This window comes from Astyanax mexicanus, chromosome 17 (genome assembly GCF_023375975.1).
Source record: "Astyanax mexicanus isolate ESR-SI-001 chromosome 17, AstMex3_surface, whole genome shotgun sequence".
NCBI lineage: Eukaryota > Metazoa > Chordata > Actinopteri > Characiformes > Acestrorhamphidae > Astyanax > Astyanax mexicanus.
Genome location: NC_064424.1, coordinates 26,932,858 through 26,947,835, shown reverse-complemented (window position 1 = coordinate 26,947,835; position 14,978 = coordinate 26,932,858). Strand labels below are relative to the sequence as shown.

Here is a 14,978-nt window from a genome sequence, read left to right as displayed (position 1 = left end):
TATAAATTTTCATTAAGGTCAATGCAGAGTTTTTATGGCGTAGCTTGTGGGAGTGGCTTGTGTTATTGTGAGCATTTATAGACGTGCCTAGTTTGTAGTGCCTACGGCAATTTGGCCGTAAAATAAAATCACAATATTTCAGGTTATTTTTGCGCTAATGATATTCTTGACGATATGACAAATATACAACTGCAATAAAATAAACGTTCGTCTATTTTGTAAATGGCTACAAATACTGTCTTTGTATTAAATAATAAGTGTCACAGAATTTATTGACTTTTTTATCATTTTATTTCAATTTTTTATGCCATTTTCTCCCCCAATTTCCAACCTACTTATTAGGACTCCCCCTATCACTAGTGATGCTGCAACACCAGGAGGGTGAAGACTACCACATGCCTCCTCCGATACATATGAAGTCAGCCACCGCCTCTTTTTCTAACTGCTGCTGATGCAACATCGCTGAGTAGCATCCCAGCGCGCTCGGAGGAAAGCGCAGCGGCTTGGTTCTGATACATCAGCTAACAGACGCCTTGTGCTGATAGACATCACCCTTTTGAGTGATGTGGAGAAAGAACACCATCTATCCTCCCAGAGAGAGCAAGGCCAAGTGTGCTCTCTCAGGGCTCCAGCAGCTGAGGGCAAACTACATGAACAGAATTCGAACCAGCGATCTCCTGATCATGGTGGCAGCGCATGGCCCACTAGACCACTCGAGCCCTGTAAAATTGGATTCTAAAATTGCTTACTAGCGGTTCAATGATGCACTCTGCTCAAATATTCTTTTGATTTCTCACAATATTTGGAACAAAATTTGAATGACAAAAAATAAAGTTTTCTTCTATTTATTTCTGAAGTGTATAACCAATGAAAAATGCACCTTGTATAAATTTACAAACTACTGTGCTGTTTTATTTCTCAATTACGCACTTGTTTATTTAAGCAATCTAGAGTGAAAGTATCATTGTCTAAATGGACAGTAACAAAGGAAATATAATTAATTACTCAACTTAAAAAGTTTTTTGTATATCTTTATTAAAGTTTTTTTTTGTAGTTGTTAAATTTTTACTGCATTCAAATTTAAACATCTTACTTTTCACTCCGCTACATTATTGGAAATCTATCGTTCTTTGTGGCTTGTGAGAGCTGGGTGGAGGATCTGTTGTCTGTTGAGAACCAAAACTTTTGCAGCAACCCCTGTGAACCCTGTGAATAGCGGATAAAAAGCGTTGGATAAAAAAAATGACTGACACATCCTCTGCCCTTTGCTTATACCCACTGGTTCTTTGTCCTGCACTAGTGGAATTGCAACCTCTGATGTTCAGGCAATGCAACTGCATTACATTTTATAAACTGAACATGGAATCGTATGTCCCCACGATGCACATTGGCAAATGTCATCTTGCGACAATGCTTTGTTGTACTACTACTACTATTGCTTACATTATTGCAACATTGAACTTTTTCACTATTGGACTTTTTGCACTTTTTTCATATTTCACTGCTGTTTATAATCATCCCATCATATCCATAACACATTTTACATCATGGATGTACATTTAACACAAGTTTTTTTTATATTTAGTTAGTTTCAATTTATATTTAGTGACTTCTAACTTCTGTATTATGATCTGTAGCACATCACCAGGTTCTTCTTAATACACTTAATACGCTTTCATTTCTTGTTTTGCTCCACCAGGTCAAGAAGTTCCGCATCCACGTGGAAGAGGGCGACATCGTTTACCGCCTCTACATTCGCCAGACCATCATCAAGGTCATCAAGTTCATCCTCATCATCAGCTACACAGCCTACTACGTGCAGTTCATCAGCTTCAACGTCAAGTGCCAGGTGGACATCGAGCGCCTAACGGGTTACAGGATGTACTACTGCGCCCACCCGCTGGCCACGCTCTTCAAGATCCTGGCCTGGTTCTACATCTCGCTGGTCATCGTCTACGGCCTCATCTGCATGTACACGCTGTGCTGGATGCTGGGCCGCTCGCTCAAGCTCTACTCGTTCGAGTCCATCCGCGAGGAGAGCAGCTACAGCGACATCCCGGACGTCAAGAACGACTTCGCCTTCATGCTGCACATGATCGACCAGTACGACCCGCTCTACTCCAAGCGCTTCGCCGTCTTCCTGTCCGAGGTCAGCGAGAACAAACTGAGGCAGCTCAACCTCAACAACGAGTGGACTCTGGAGAAACTGCGCCAACGGATCACCAAGAACTCACAGGAGAAGCTGGAGCTTCATCTCTTCATGCTGAGCGGCATTCCCGACACCGTCTTCGACCTGCTGGAGCTCGAGGTGAGTTTACGCTACAGTGTTGTGCTGCTCAAATGATATATTTGGATTTCATTTGGATTACTTTTGACCCCCTAGTGTTTTTAGATGCGTTAGGCTCAAAGATAAAAGGTAGAAAGCAGAAAATAATTACCCATTATGCAGAGGAAGATAAAAAATCCGAAACCTTAGAAGCAATTTGTTTTTCAAAGCTCAGATGTTTATGTGCACCTTTTTTTTTAGCTCATATGTAAAATAATTCATACCGCATGAGCGTAATATTTCTTCAGCTTCAGCGGAAGATCCATTAAACAAAACAAGATGGATGGGTATATACAGCCCTCCTTTATTTCTGTCAGATTCAGGGGCTGATTCAGTAAAACCACTTAAATTAATTTCCTGCTCCATGAGAAGTTCAGCCCGTAATGGAGTTTTGAGAGAGAAAGCACTTACGTTTGATTGGCGCCCAGTGGAGATAATGTCACTGTAGTAGCATGGTTCCAGTGGTGATGTGTCTGTTGGTGTGTTTGTGTGTGTGATCCTAAAATGCTATGGGTTTGCTTATTAGTGTCAAGGTTGAGGTTAATAGGGTTACATTTATGGTTAGAGTTGTGTAGATAGTAAAAGAAAATTTTATTTGTGCAAATAACATATTAGTCTTAAATGCTTTGCCCAGTAATTCGGAGCTATGGTTAGAATTTGTCTATGGAAGTACAGATGAGCTAGGTAGGTGTGCCTGTTTAAATCAGTTTTGTTCACACTATTTAAGAGTAAAAATCCACCCTGGGGTGGATTTTTAATTTCTGGACCTGGACGACCCACCTCTGTGTGTTTACATAGGTTTTACATAGGATCTCCGGTGGATTTCTTTTTTTACAGACACTCTAAGACTAGGTCACAGGCTGATGGAGGTTGATTTAGGCTGAGTATTGTACAATTAAGATCATGGTTAAGCGTAGGGTTCAAGTTGTGGTTTGTAGGGTTTATTTACAGCCCCACTTTAACCTAGTTTTCCATTTGTCCCTCAGGTGCTGAAGTTGGAGCTGATCCCAGACGTCACCATCCCGCCAATCATCGCCCAGTTGTCCAATCTGCGAGAGATGTGGCTGTACCACACTCCGGCTAAAATCGAGGCCCCAGCCCTGGCCTTCTTGAAAGAGAACCTTAAATCACTCCACATAAAATTCACAGACATTAAAGAGATCCCGCTGTGGATCTACAGCCTGAAGAACCTGAGCGAGCTTCACCTCACTGGCAACCTGAGCGCCGACAACAACCGCTACATCGTCATCGACGGCCTGCGAGAACTGAAGAGGCTCAAAGTGCTGAGGCTCAAGAGCAATCTGACCAAGCTGCCTCAGGTCAGGGATTAATCGATTTAGTTAATGTTCTTATTTTCATATGATCTTCTAGACCATCGTTTCTGAACCTTTTTTCTATCACGACACCCTTTAAATATATGCGAGATGTCACGGCACCCCAGTTTACGGGGGGGGGGGGATGTGTTGGCGCAGTACTTCAGGTAAGAAAGGGGGGGGGGGGGGGGCGTTGCTGGCGCAGTACTTCAGGTGAGAACGGGGGGGGGGGGGGGTGGGGGGGGTGCTGGCGCAGAACTTCAGGTGAGAACGAGGGTTGTTGCTGGCGGATTATGAAATAAAATAGCGCGTGCATCGCGTGGGGGACAAAAACTTTACAGTGTGTCCCAATTTAAGGGCTGCATCCTTCAGAGGCTGTATTAGAAGACAGATTGCGTCACAGCTGCGCAGTAATACGCCGCCTCTGTGGGTCGCATCCTTCAGAGTATGCTGCCTGTGAATTGGGACACACCCCGACACGAGCTGACTCTGGAAAGGAAATATGCACGTGAGGCGCAATATTTTGACGGCACCCCCGATGAAGCCAGACGGCACCCCAGGGTGCCGCGGCACCCTGGTTGAGAAACACTGTTCTAGACTATAATACATATACAAAGCCCTATTCACTTCATGTAATGTTATATAATGCTCATATAATCCACATATTGATTCTGACAGACTACAACAAACTATAGAAAGTGTAGAAGGTGCACTATTGTGCTCTATAATGTTTATATGTTTGAAATAGTCATTCTGACTGGCTGTAATCCACTATAGGAAACATAGGGGGGGAAATGTATAATGCATTATAATGCCCATAGTAGCCACATTCTCATTTTGACAGACTATAGTACAATACAGAAAGTAAAGCCAGGTGCTCTGTAATGATATACAATGTTCATATGACACACAAATTTTGTCAGCCTTTTATACACTACAGAATATGCAGGATCTTATATGATCTATAATGCACTTCTAATGTCAGTATTTTCCGATTCAGTATCGATCATTTTAGGGAAGTTTCAGTTACCAAAAAAAAAATAAAAATTGAATTTGAAATGTTGTAATTATACAAGGAACACTCAGACTTCCATAATAAATTATTAGTGTTTATATTATGACTTTTAACACAACAGTTACATTCTTTTTTAAAGTAGAATTTAATGTAGTTTATTGCGACACAGAGCTTCACATCTCTATATAGGTTTGGAATCTATAATTATTATAATGCCCTTATAATGTCTGTGTTTTCCAATTCAATATCGATTAATTTAGGGAAGTTTCAGTTACAAAAATAAATGTTGTAATTATACAAAGAACACACAGACTTCCATTATTAAATTATTAATGTTTTATATTATGAATACATTTAACACAACAGTTACATTCTTTTTTTATATATATATATATATCATTTAATGTAGTTTATTGCGACACCGTGCTTCACGTCTCTATACAGGTTTAAAATGGCCACTTCACTCAAATGTTTACGCGTAGGTAAAACATACTGTGCTTCCAGCTGGAGAACCATTTCAGGTTCTACTTCATGAAGTCGACTGAGAGAAAAATGCCAATAGTGGGCAAAGTTGGCATCAAAACCAAAGATGCTTTATTGAAGAATCTAAAGTAATAAACATATTTTGGCTTAAAACTTTTTTGTTTACTTCACAATTGCATATTCTTTCCTTCATAGTTTTGATGTTTTTAGTGTTAATATACAATGTACAAAATAATAAAAAAAAATTATACAAAACACTTCACATATATACGACATGTAGGAAGCATTCAGTGATGCAATCATTTTTGAAATGACACTCGCACAGTCGGCTCAGGTGTTGTAAGGAGCCCTCTGTGATGTTCTTTCTGTATTCCTATGATGCGCTAACATAATAAATCTCCTCCTCTGCAGGTGGTGACAGACGTGGGTGTTCACCTGCAGAAGCTCTCCATCAATAACGAGGGCACCAAGCTGATGGTGCTCAACAGTCTAAAGAAGATGGTGAACCTGACGGAGCTGGAGCTGGTGCGCTGTGACCTGGAGCGCATCCCACACTCCATCTTCAGCCTCCACAACCTACAGGTAACCCCACCCCACCCCACCTCACCCCACCCCACCCTTAATTAAGCCCAGTTAGCCCTTTTTCAACATGGGCTACTGGAATCCCCAACATTAAATAAGAACTCTGGTGTGAAATTGACTTTTGGTGTAGTAAAACATGAAAAGAGCACTAACCTTTGTTGAATAGCCCACTTCCCTTTTCCCGCAGCTTTCTGAGCAATTTAGTGCAGCTTGTCCAAACAGGCTAGAATGGGTTTTAATGGGGCATATTTTACTCCTGGAGATAAATTGCTTTTTACACTTTTATCCAGGCTCAAAGTAGCTTCACACCTTATTGGTATAATTCAGAAAGCCCTGACATTTAAAACGATTAATAAACGGCATTAATAACTTTAAAAGTGCAGAAGAAGCTTAATAAAAACACTGTTTACAACCCGTTGTGTTAGCTACATCTCTGGGCGCCGGCAACTTAAAGTAAAGTCATGATCTGTAGAATGACGAACACGTAATCTTGCAGCCTGGAAACGTACAAACGCAAAAACATTGTCTTCTTTTCCCTTCGCCTTCTCCTCTGTTATGCCAGCTGAAGCTGCAGTCCAAGCTCATCACACATACAGGCCACGTCTTCATGTACACAGCATGTACTTCCGTCAACATTACGTGTTCGTCACTGTACTGATCATGGCTTTACTTTAAAAAGGCAGTGCCTGGAGATGTAGCTAATGCTACGGGTTGTAAAAAGTGTTTTTTAAAAAGCTTCTTGTGCACTTTTAAAGTTCTTAATAGGGGTGTGACGAGACACTAATATCACAAGACGAGACGAGACACGATACTGGGTTCACGAGAACGAGACGAGATTTAAAAATAACATTTTTAAGAAAACGTAAAAAATGAAAAATGGCTTGAGTTTTATTTGACAAAATCATATAACGCAAACTTAACAGACTGGTTTCTCTCACACATTGATTCTATAAGAAATTTAAATAAGAATAAGAATAAGAAATAAAAATTAAAGTTTTCTACGTCTTATATAGTGCAAACAATAAGCGCAAACCACAATCAGTCATATTAAGTCTATGGTTTGTGTTTTTTTTCTCCTAAACCATATTAAGACTATGCTTGAAGTGCAAACAGAGACAGTACAGAGCTAAGGGATTAGTACAACTGCCTATGAAACAGTCACGTGTAGGATTTATTTACAGTATTTGCATATGGTTTGTGTCTTGTTGGTCACTCTGTTACCGTTTATTGTTTCCACTGGAGCCAAAATGCAGCCAGACACACAACTTAAAAGTAGCAGAAGCATCTTCTATGCAAATGCCCGAATTTTCCTCTTCTGCTGAGAGCTGCTCTCACTGCTCTGCCATCACACTCGCTGCAGTCGCTACTGTGTTGCCAGATCCCGCTTGACGAGAAATATCGTCACGTTTTAATCTCGCGAGATCTCGTGCCACCCCTAGTTCTTAATGCCTCGTTTTAAATGTCAGGGCCCTCCAGATTCTACCAATGAGGTGTGGAGCTACTTCGAGTTTGGATAACAGTATGAAAAGCAATTTATCTGCAGGGTAAAATTATGCCCTGTTAATCCCATTCTAGCCGGTTTGGACAAACTGCACAAAATTGCTGGATCTCAGAAAGCTGCAGGAGAGTGGAGGTGGGCTACTCAACAAAGGTTAGGACTCTTTATCATGTTTTACTACATCAAAAGTCAACTTCACACCAGAGTTCTCCTTTAACGTTAAAAAGAAAAGCACAGCCAACAGGCCCTGCCTCACTGTTGCTTCACTGTTTACCCAACCTAGCTAAACTAGCTGATCACAGCTGGTTTGATCAAGTTATATTAGCGGCTAAATTATTTTTTGTTCTGCTCTGTCTTTGTAGGAGATTGATCTGAAGGACAACAATCTAAAGACCATCGAGGAGATCATCAGCTTCCAGCACCTTCACCGGCTGGTGTGTCTGAAGCTGTGGTACAATCAAATCGCCTACATCCCCATTCAGATAGGCACGCTCACCAACATGGAGCGCCTCTACTTGAACCGCAACAAAATCGACAAGATCCCCAGCCAGCTGTTCTTCTGCCGCAAGCTACGCTTCCTGGATCTCAGCCACAACAACCTGACCAGCATCCACCCTGACATAGGACTCCTGCAGAACCTGCAGTACTTTGCTGTTACAGCGAACAGGGTGAGCATGCACTTGTTGTTTTTGTTTGTTATACACTAGGGCACCTGCTCATTTATTCTTAAGAAAATAAAATATTCAGATCAGATTTCATTGAATTTCAGGAAAGCATTTATTTTCTTATACTAAATCTTAATCAAAATTAAGAAAATAAGTCATTTTAAATGCCTGTAAAATCAGAAAAGTCAAAATTATTTTAGGATACTACATTGGGTGTGTGTAAAATACTGTAAATTTTGTAAAGCTTTTTTTCATATACTAAGTCATAAACATTAAGAACATAATAATGAAATTATATGAGATTATTCCACAAGAAAAATGACTTTTCTTTAAATTCTAGCCAAATTGTGAAATTTGAATTACTGAAGATCAAATTGTCAATATCCCAATATAAGATCCAACACTTACACCACGTATATAAGAATTGTTTTGAAATACTTCTGCAAGAAAGACATTTAAGGGTGTTTCTTTGGTCCGAATCAGTTAATAAGCTTGTAAACTTTGTGTTTTCCAAAGGATTGGTTTGGTAAATTTCAAGTGCAACAAAATGCCTCACAAAAAAACATTGTGAACATGCTCTCTGCTTATTGGCCAGACCTGCCTTGGGCAGAGTATGAAATTAAATATAGAAGGAAAGGCCGTATTACAGTGCAAGTTCAGTTCAGTGCAGTTACAACTTGGTGTGAATCAGTATGGATAGCAATAAATCAGGTTTAACTGCACCTGAACAGCTGTTTAGCTCAAACATGAAAAGTACATTTATTAGTTGGGTCAGATTGAGGTCGGATCATGTTCTCACCACAAACAAACCGCTCTGGAGTTGGTTTTGGGACTGGAAAGAACTACATTGTGTTTATGTACATGAAGAACATTGAGTAAATTTAAGGTATGGTGAACATGGACAGATTAGGACTTAAGACTGATCCTAGGTGAGCTCTAGATCTCTAATCAGTTCTAAGCTCTGACTCCAGCTAATGAGCCAATGGACTGGTTCTAATCAAGCAACGCAGGCACTTAACCGCTTCCTTTGCCCCTCCCTTTAAAACAAGTGGGTGATGTGGGGATACACAAACATCTGTGCTCACCACAAAATGTTTAAAGGTCAAATTCTTTTCCCCCTGAATAATTATAACAAGGATTCTTTCCCAAATGGGAAACTGTGAGCTGTTTTTAATCCTGTTTAAACCACCATTCTGCATCAACCTGTGCCGGCAGCTCTGTGTTGTGGAGTGGAAGTCGGTTGGGGAAGTGGACGGTGGCTCTGACTATAGCATGTAATAGGGTGGCTTGTTACTCAACAGATTTCATTTCTTTCTTTTTCTTGCATCCCTTTCAGTTTTGTCAGCATGTAGACTTTTGAGAATGTTTTTTTTTTTTTGGAGGGTTCTTTATAAATGACAGTGGTATGTGGTACTGTATATAGCCAAAGCCAGCTCAAAGAATCAACTAGTGCTTATCAGAATTATCTGTGTGTGTGTGCTTGTGTGTGTGTGCTTGTGTGTGTGTGCTTGTGTGTGTGTGCTTGTGTGTGTGTGTGCTTGTGTGTGTGTGTGCTTGTGTGTGTGTGTGTGCTTGTGTGTGTGTGTGCTTGTGTGTGTGTGTGCTTGTGTGTGTGTGTGCTTGTGTGTGTGTGTGCTTGTGTGTGTGTGTGCTTGTGTGTGTGTTTGTGTGTAATTTCCTCTGCCGGGTGTGTTAATCAGAAGATATTTAGTGAGGAATGCTGTTTGTAATGTAGCTGCTTCAGATATATTTATAGCTACAGTTGGTGGCATCAGAATTCTCACGCCAGTGTCTCTGAGTCCACAGTTACAGCTGGGTCTGATCTGCAGTCTGATTTTATTTTACCTTTAACCCCCTGACTGTGATTGATTCTAATTACTGCCCCGTTTAAAGTGAAGACCACCCTTGAATGTAATTGATATAATTATCACCTTATTTGTTCTGAAATGTCCCACTAACTGTGTTTGATTTTAATCAGCACATTTTATTGTTCCACCCGTCACTGTCAAGAGTCTTCTTTATATATTGGATGGTCTGAGGCTGCTGCCCCTGCCCTTGACTGCAATTAATTCGAATCACAGCCTGATAGTTTTGGGGCCTCTCATTCTGACTGTGTTTGGTTTCTTGTTTGTTGTGAGACTTCGTCCTTTATTGCAGTTGGTTCTAATCTTCTGATCATCGTGTTTTTTTTAGATATCACTCCCGGGGTGTAATTAGATTTGGTCACTGTGTTGACCAGCCTGTGATTGTGATTGGTTCTAATCACAACCGTAGTTAGTGTTAGATCTTCCCCTGACTGCAATTATTTCTGATCACAGCTTCTTCTAAGCACCACCTCATGTTTATTCCAAGACCACCCCCTTAGTGTGATTAGTTCTAACCACCACATCATTTTTTTAGAGACCACCTCCAGATTGCAACTGGTTCTAAAAAAAAAAAAACTTCAGTTTTCCCAAGACTTTCATCTGACCCCCTTAACTAGTTACTAGTTTTAAGCAGCACCTTAATTTTTTCGCCTGGCCACACTCAGACAGGGATTGGTTTTAATCCCAACCTCATTTGTGGGACTAACCCCTAGCTGTGATTGGTTCTAATCACCACTGTGTTATTTTTGACCCAACCAACTGACTTTGACTAGTTCTAAGCACAACCTCACCTGTTTAAGATCTCCATCTTATGGTGGTTGCTTCTGAGACTACCCCAGCTGCAAATAGTTTTAATTACAACCTCTGATGAGTGGACACATTACAGAAAATTCTGAAGGTTACCATTCAGCAATTTTACCTTTTCTAGGGTTTCAGTCACATGATTTTATATTGTGCCTGCCATATTTGGGACCGAATTTCTGGTTATGCCAATGGGTGGATAAAATTGCCAATGGACGGCTACAATTATAATCTACCATAAAACTGTTACTTCAGTACAGTCGATGAAATGGGTGTTCATAGGAATCTTCTGTTATCTTGATCATTATGACTAGCCAAAAAGCACCAGATTTACATAGCATTAGCAACTTAGCCAGTTTTAGCTTAGTTTAACTAAGCCTAACTGACGTATTGTATTTAGTTCTACCAACTGATATGTGCTACTTGGTGTCTCAGTTTTATTGTTTTCATGTCTCTTTTGTCATTGTGTTCTTCTTTGGTTCATTTATACAATTTGATGGAACACAAGGCAACTTAAATCAACAGAAAAACCTAGCTAGCTACCTGGCTAACACATGAGCACCCATTCCAACAGTAAAAATTCCACCAGTTGTGAGCTCAAATAGCATATCTGCTTTTTATTAAAACAGCTAGCCATATGGATATTTATTTGCCTTAGCTAGCTATAATCTTCACCGCTAAGAGGTTATTTACCAGTTTAACAGAGTGCCCTGAAAACCACACAGCCCCCAAACTCTGAGAAAATGTGAGATTAAAAGATATAAACTTGGTTTAAGCAGGAATTTGTTGCTTATTTAAACTGTTTTATATTGGTGGAACAGCACTATTTTGTTAGCTATGCTAAGCTAAGCTAACAAAATAGAAGGGATTCTATTCAAACATAAGATCATTTTTAAAATACCCTTTGCTAAAATTAGAGGGGACTGCATAAATAAGCTAAGTTTTACATTCAATACTGTGCACGTTATGTTGCTACTAGCTGCTAACTACTGCTAACAAGCTAGCTGTCTAGCCAATTGCTGATTTACTCCTCAAAATGGCAGCTATATATGTTATGTTGTCATGTTAAATCCCAGAATAAAGAAAGACATGCAGTAAGCTAACTTTTGCATGTTTATAGTAAACAGAAAGCTCAGTGCTCCATTAGCAGAGAAAAATACAGGTCTTTGATTCCTTCTTTCAATGCTTGTATTTAGGGGCTTGGTATAGATGAAGCTCACGTCCTCTGGTGACCACACCTGAAGATAATGTAGTAAAACATAAAGCCGCTGCAATGTGAAGCCATGCTAACTGCTTAACACCTGGAGAGCCCAAACCAAACACAGATTCAGGACATGTAAAGCAAAATCAAGGACCACACGCATAAGAAAACACCTGTGTGTGTGTGTGTGTGTGTTGCTATCATATGTTTTGAGTTTGAGTGGTTCTGTTGGAGGTGGGTTGGATTGGTGGGTGGTTGTGGCTGATGCATGTGTGTGGTTTGTTTCTGTAAATAGCATGTTTACAAGGCCTCACTCTGTGCGAAGCACGCTTAAAATGTGTATATACACACACACACACACACACACTCACTCTCTTCCCTTGCTTTCATCATTAGTAAATTACAGCCTAAATGAGTTGTGTAATTGTGCTGTTTGCGCAGAAACTGACTGGCTAAAGTTTTGTTTTTAGCTGAACCTGCCTGCAGTCGAAACACCTTCACAACAAACAGTGCATATACACACGGACATGTGATGCTTCGAGAACTAGTATTTGATCCCATGGAAGCTAAAGGATCCACTTGCCTGTGAGATATGTGTGTGGAGCCTCCTGCACTGAATGTTGTTACAATTTCTGCCAGAGTGACTGGTGATGTCTGGTGGCATCTGGCTGGAACCGTCTACGCAAACAGTCACGACAGTGTCTGCGCTGTGGGTGGTAGTGCCATGTACGATGTATTCCACTGAGGTTATCCACACTGTGGATCAAGAAATGATGAATCACCACACAATTTCGGAAATGCAACGTCCCATCCATCTGAAAACCACTATAATACCCCAGTGCCATGCCCTTGCGGAAGGTTGTGTAGTTGTAGCCCTGCCGACTAAGAAATAAAAGATAATTCACCAGCGCTAATCTTTATTTGTGTTTGCATTAAAGCACCGTCCACGACAAAAAAACATTGAATCACACTTTGCTACTGATTTTTCCGATTTAATTCTGTCATTCATGCAGCCCATTGCATGGAAAAATAAATAAAAATGTTACTATTACATTTTGATTTTAGTTTTGACATTTACTATGCAGTTCATCAAGAGGCAAGGCCAAAGTGAAGCTTCTATTTTTCTTTTCACAATTAGCTTTTTCATTTTATGTATGACTGTGAAATACCCGTATGGTAATGAAAAAGAAATGGCAAAAAGCCTTTTTAAGTTTCATTTTATTTTTGTCACATTTGACCCGAGCTCAAGTGAAAAATTAAATTGCAAATGAAGTGATTCAATTCATATTTAATTTTGTCATAATATTTTAACGCATTATAGGGAGAATGATGCGCAAAATGGTATTTGCATATTAATTTTTTCAGTTTTATTTTTGGCAGGATTTACACTGATCTTTACATGTAACGTAATAAAATAAAAGAATCCGTACATTATTATAAAACAACATATTGTGATTATAATACTATACCAATATTATCCTACAGCTCTAGTATTCAGTAATTGGTTTTCAACATTGTAATTCAAGCTCTACAAATCTCAAAGCTTCTCAAACCAACATTTTTTTTCTCTGTAGTTAAAGGGGTGTTGTATAATAAATTAAATGAATCTCTTTTTTTTCTCTTTTTCTGTCTTAGATTGAGACTCTACCGCCCGAGTTGTTCCAGTGTAAGAAGCTGCGGACCCTGAACTTGGGAAACAACTGCCTGACCACTCTGCCGTCCCGTTTCGGCGAGCTGACTGGTCTGACCCAGCTGGAGCTGCGGGGTAACCGGCTGGAGGGCTTACCTGTGGAGCTGGCTGAGTGCCGGCTGCTGAAGCGCTCAGGCCTGGTGGTGGAGGAAGACCTGTTCAAAACCCTCCCCACTGAGGTGAAGGAGCAGCTGTGGAGAGCAGATAAGGAACAAGCCTGAGAGAGCCTGGAGGAAACTGGGGCCGAGAGAAGACTGGAAGCAGGAGGGACTCTTTACTTATTTTTATTATTATTTTTTTTTTATAGTATTTTTTATTGATTTCATTTGGTTTTGTTTTAACTGAAGAGAAAGAACAAGGTTGATCCTTGTCTAAACCCAACAACAAAAAGAATTAAGAAAGGAGGGTGGAGAACAAACACAGACAGTGCAACACACACACACAGTGCCACTGGCCATCAGCGAACAAACATTCTACATACAATTTAAAAGCTAAATTGTACACACTATATCTACAGACCCCCAAAGCTGACTGGCCTAACAGACCACCACCAACAAGCTGAATGTTCTCCTACAACGTGCCACATAAACACATCACAATCTCTACGAACAAACCTAACAAAAAAAACTAAAATCTTTATACAGAACACTTCTCTGAGCAGCGAAGGACTTTTAGCATTTTGTTTTATGCTTTTTTTTATTATTCCTTTTTTTTTTTAAGATGTTTGTGGACCGAATGGTTGCCAATAATAAAGGGAATGTTATGATGCAACGCTGTTGTGTAAAAAGACCATCATCGTGGCAACGTGCCTACGCTCTAATATGGCCTTAACTCTTAGGAGCCGAATGCCTGAAATCGAACTGAACATTTCTGATTATGGTTTTATAACGTTTTTGCAACAAAATAGAAAAAGAAAAAAAACTGATGTGGACAAATGCAAACTGGTATGGATTTGCATAAGACGTGCGTTAACTGTTTTTTATTAACAGATTATGATTTATTTTTAGTTTGAGAAGTTTGTTTTTGTCGTCCCAGGGACTGTGTAACATGACACTTAACAGATATGGAAATAAAAAACTTTGGGAGATGATTCTCGCCTCTGTGTTTATTTAAAAATTAATGATCATCAAATACATTATAGTCATCAAAATTTGCAACTAGGGCTATGTTTTTATTTCATTTTGTTAAGGTTTGAGTATTTTCACTAAAAAACTATGCAAAGGTTATTGTATTTTTAGTCATATTATATGGATTGCAATTATAACAAAGTTGAAGCAACTTGCTCTGTTGAAGGTGTCCTTCCACTAAAATCCATTTTTTTTGTTCTTTGTGAAACACATCATATTAGTTGTATATGATGCTGCACATGAAACTCTTCCGTAACCTTCATTGTCTACAGCATCTAGAAAAAGAAAATATTTAGAAAAACGAGTCGATCAGGACAAGCACTGTGTCTACATCAACCCGTGAATTAGTATTTATGGCCTCGCCCACCTAGGCTTGCGACCGCCCACAGACAGAACCGAAGCCAGGCAGCGA

At 39.8% G+C, this 14,978-nt stretch overlaps 1 protein-coding gene across 1 annotated transcript in view; it reads left to right on the top strand.

Moving 5' to 3' along the window:
* The window catches only part of lrrc8aa (leucine rich repeat containing 8 VRAC subunit Aa), a 49,805-nt gene extending 35,276 nt beyond the window's left edge, over positions 1-14,529 (top strand). Inside the window, exons 4-8 of the mRNA XM_007256563.4 lie at positions 1,700-2,308; positions 3,313-3,645; positions 5,549-5,719; positions 7,580-7,885; positions 13,385-14,529. Of these exons, the coding sequence (XP_007256625.1) occupies positions 1,700-2,308; positions 3,313-3,645; positions 5,549-5,719; positions 7,580-7,885; positions 13,385-13,660 (1,695 nt within the window). The 3' untranslated portion in view covers positions 13,661-14,529. The remainder of the gene's footprint in view (positions 1-1,699; positions 2,309-3,312; positions 3,646-5,548; positions 5,720-7,579; positions 7,886-13,384) is intronic.
* Positions 14,530-14,978: the final 449 nt, after the last annotated feature.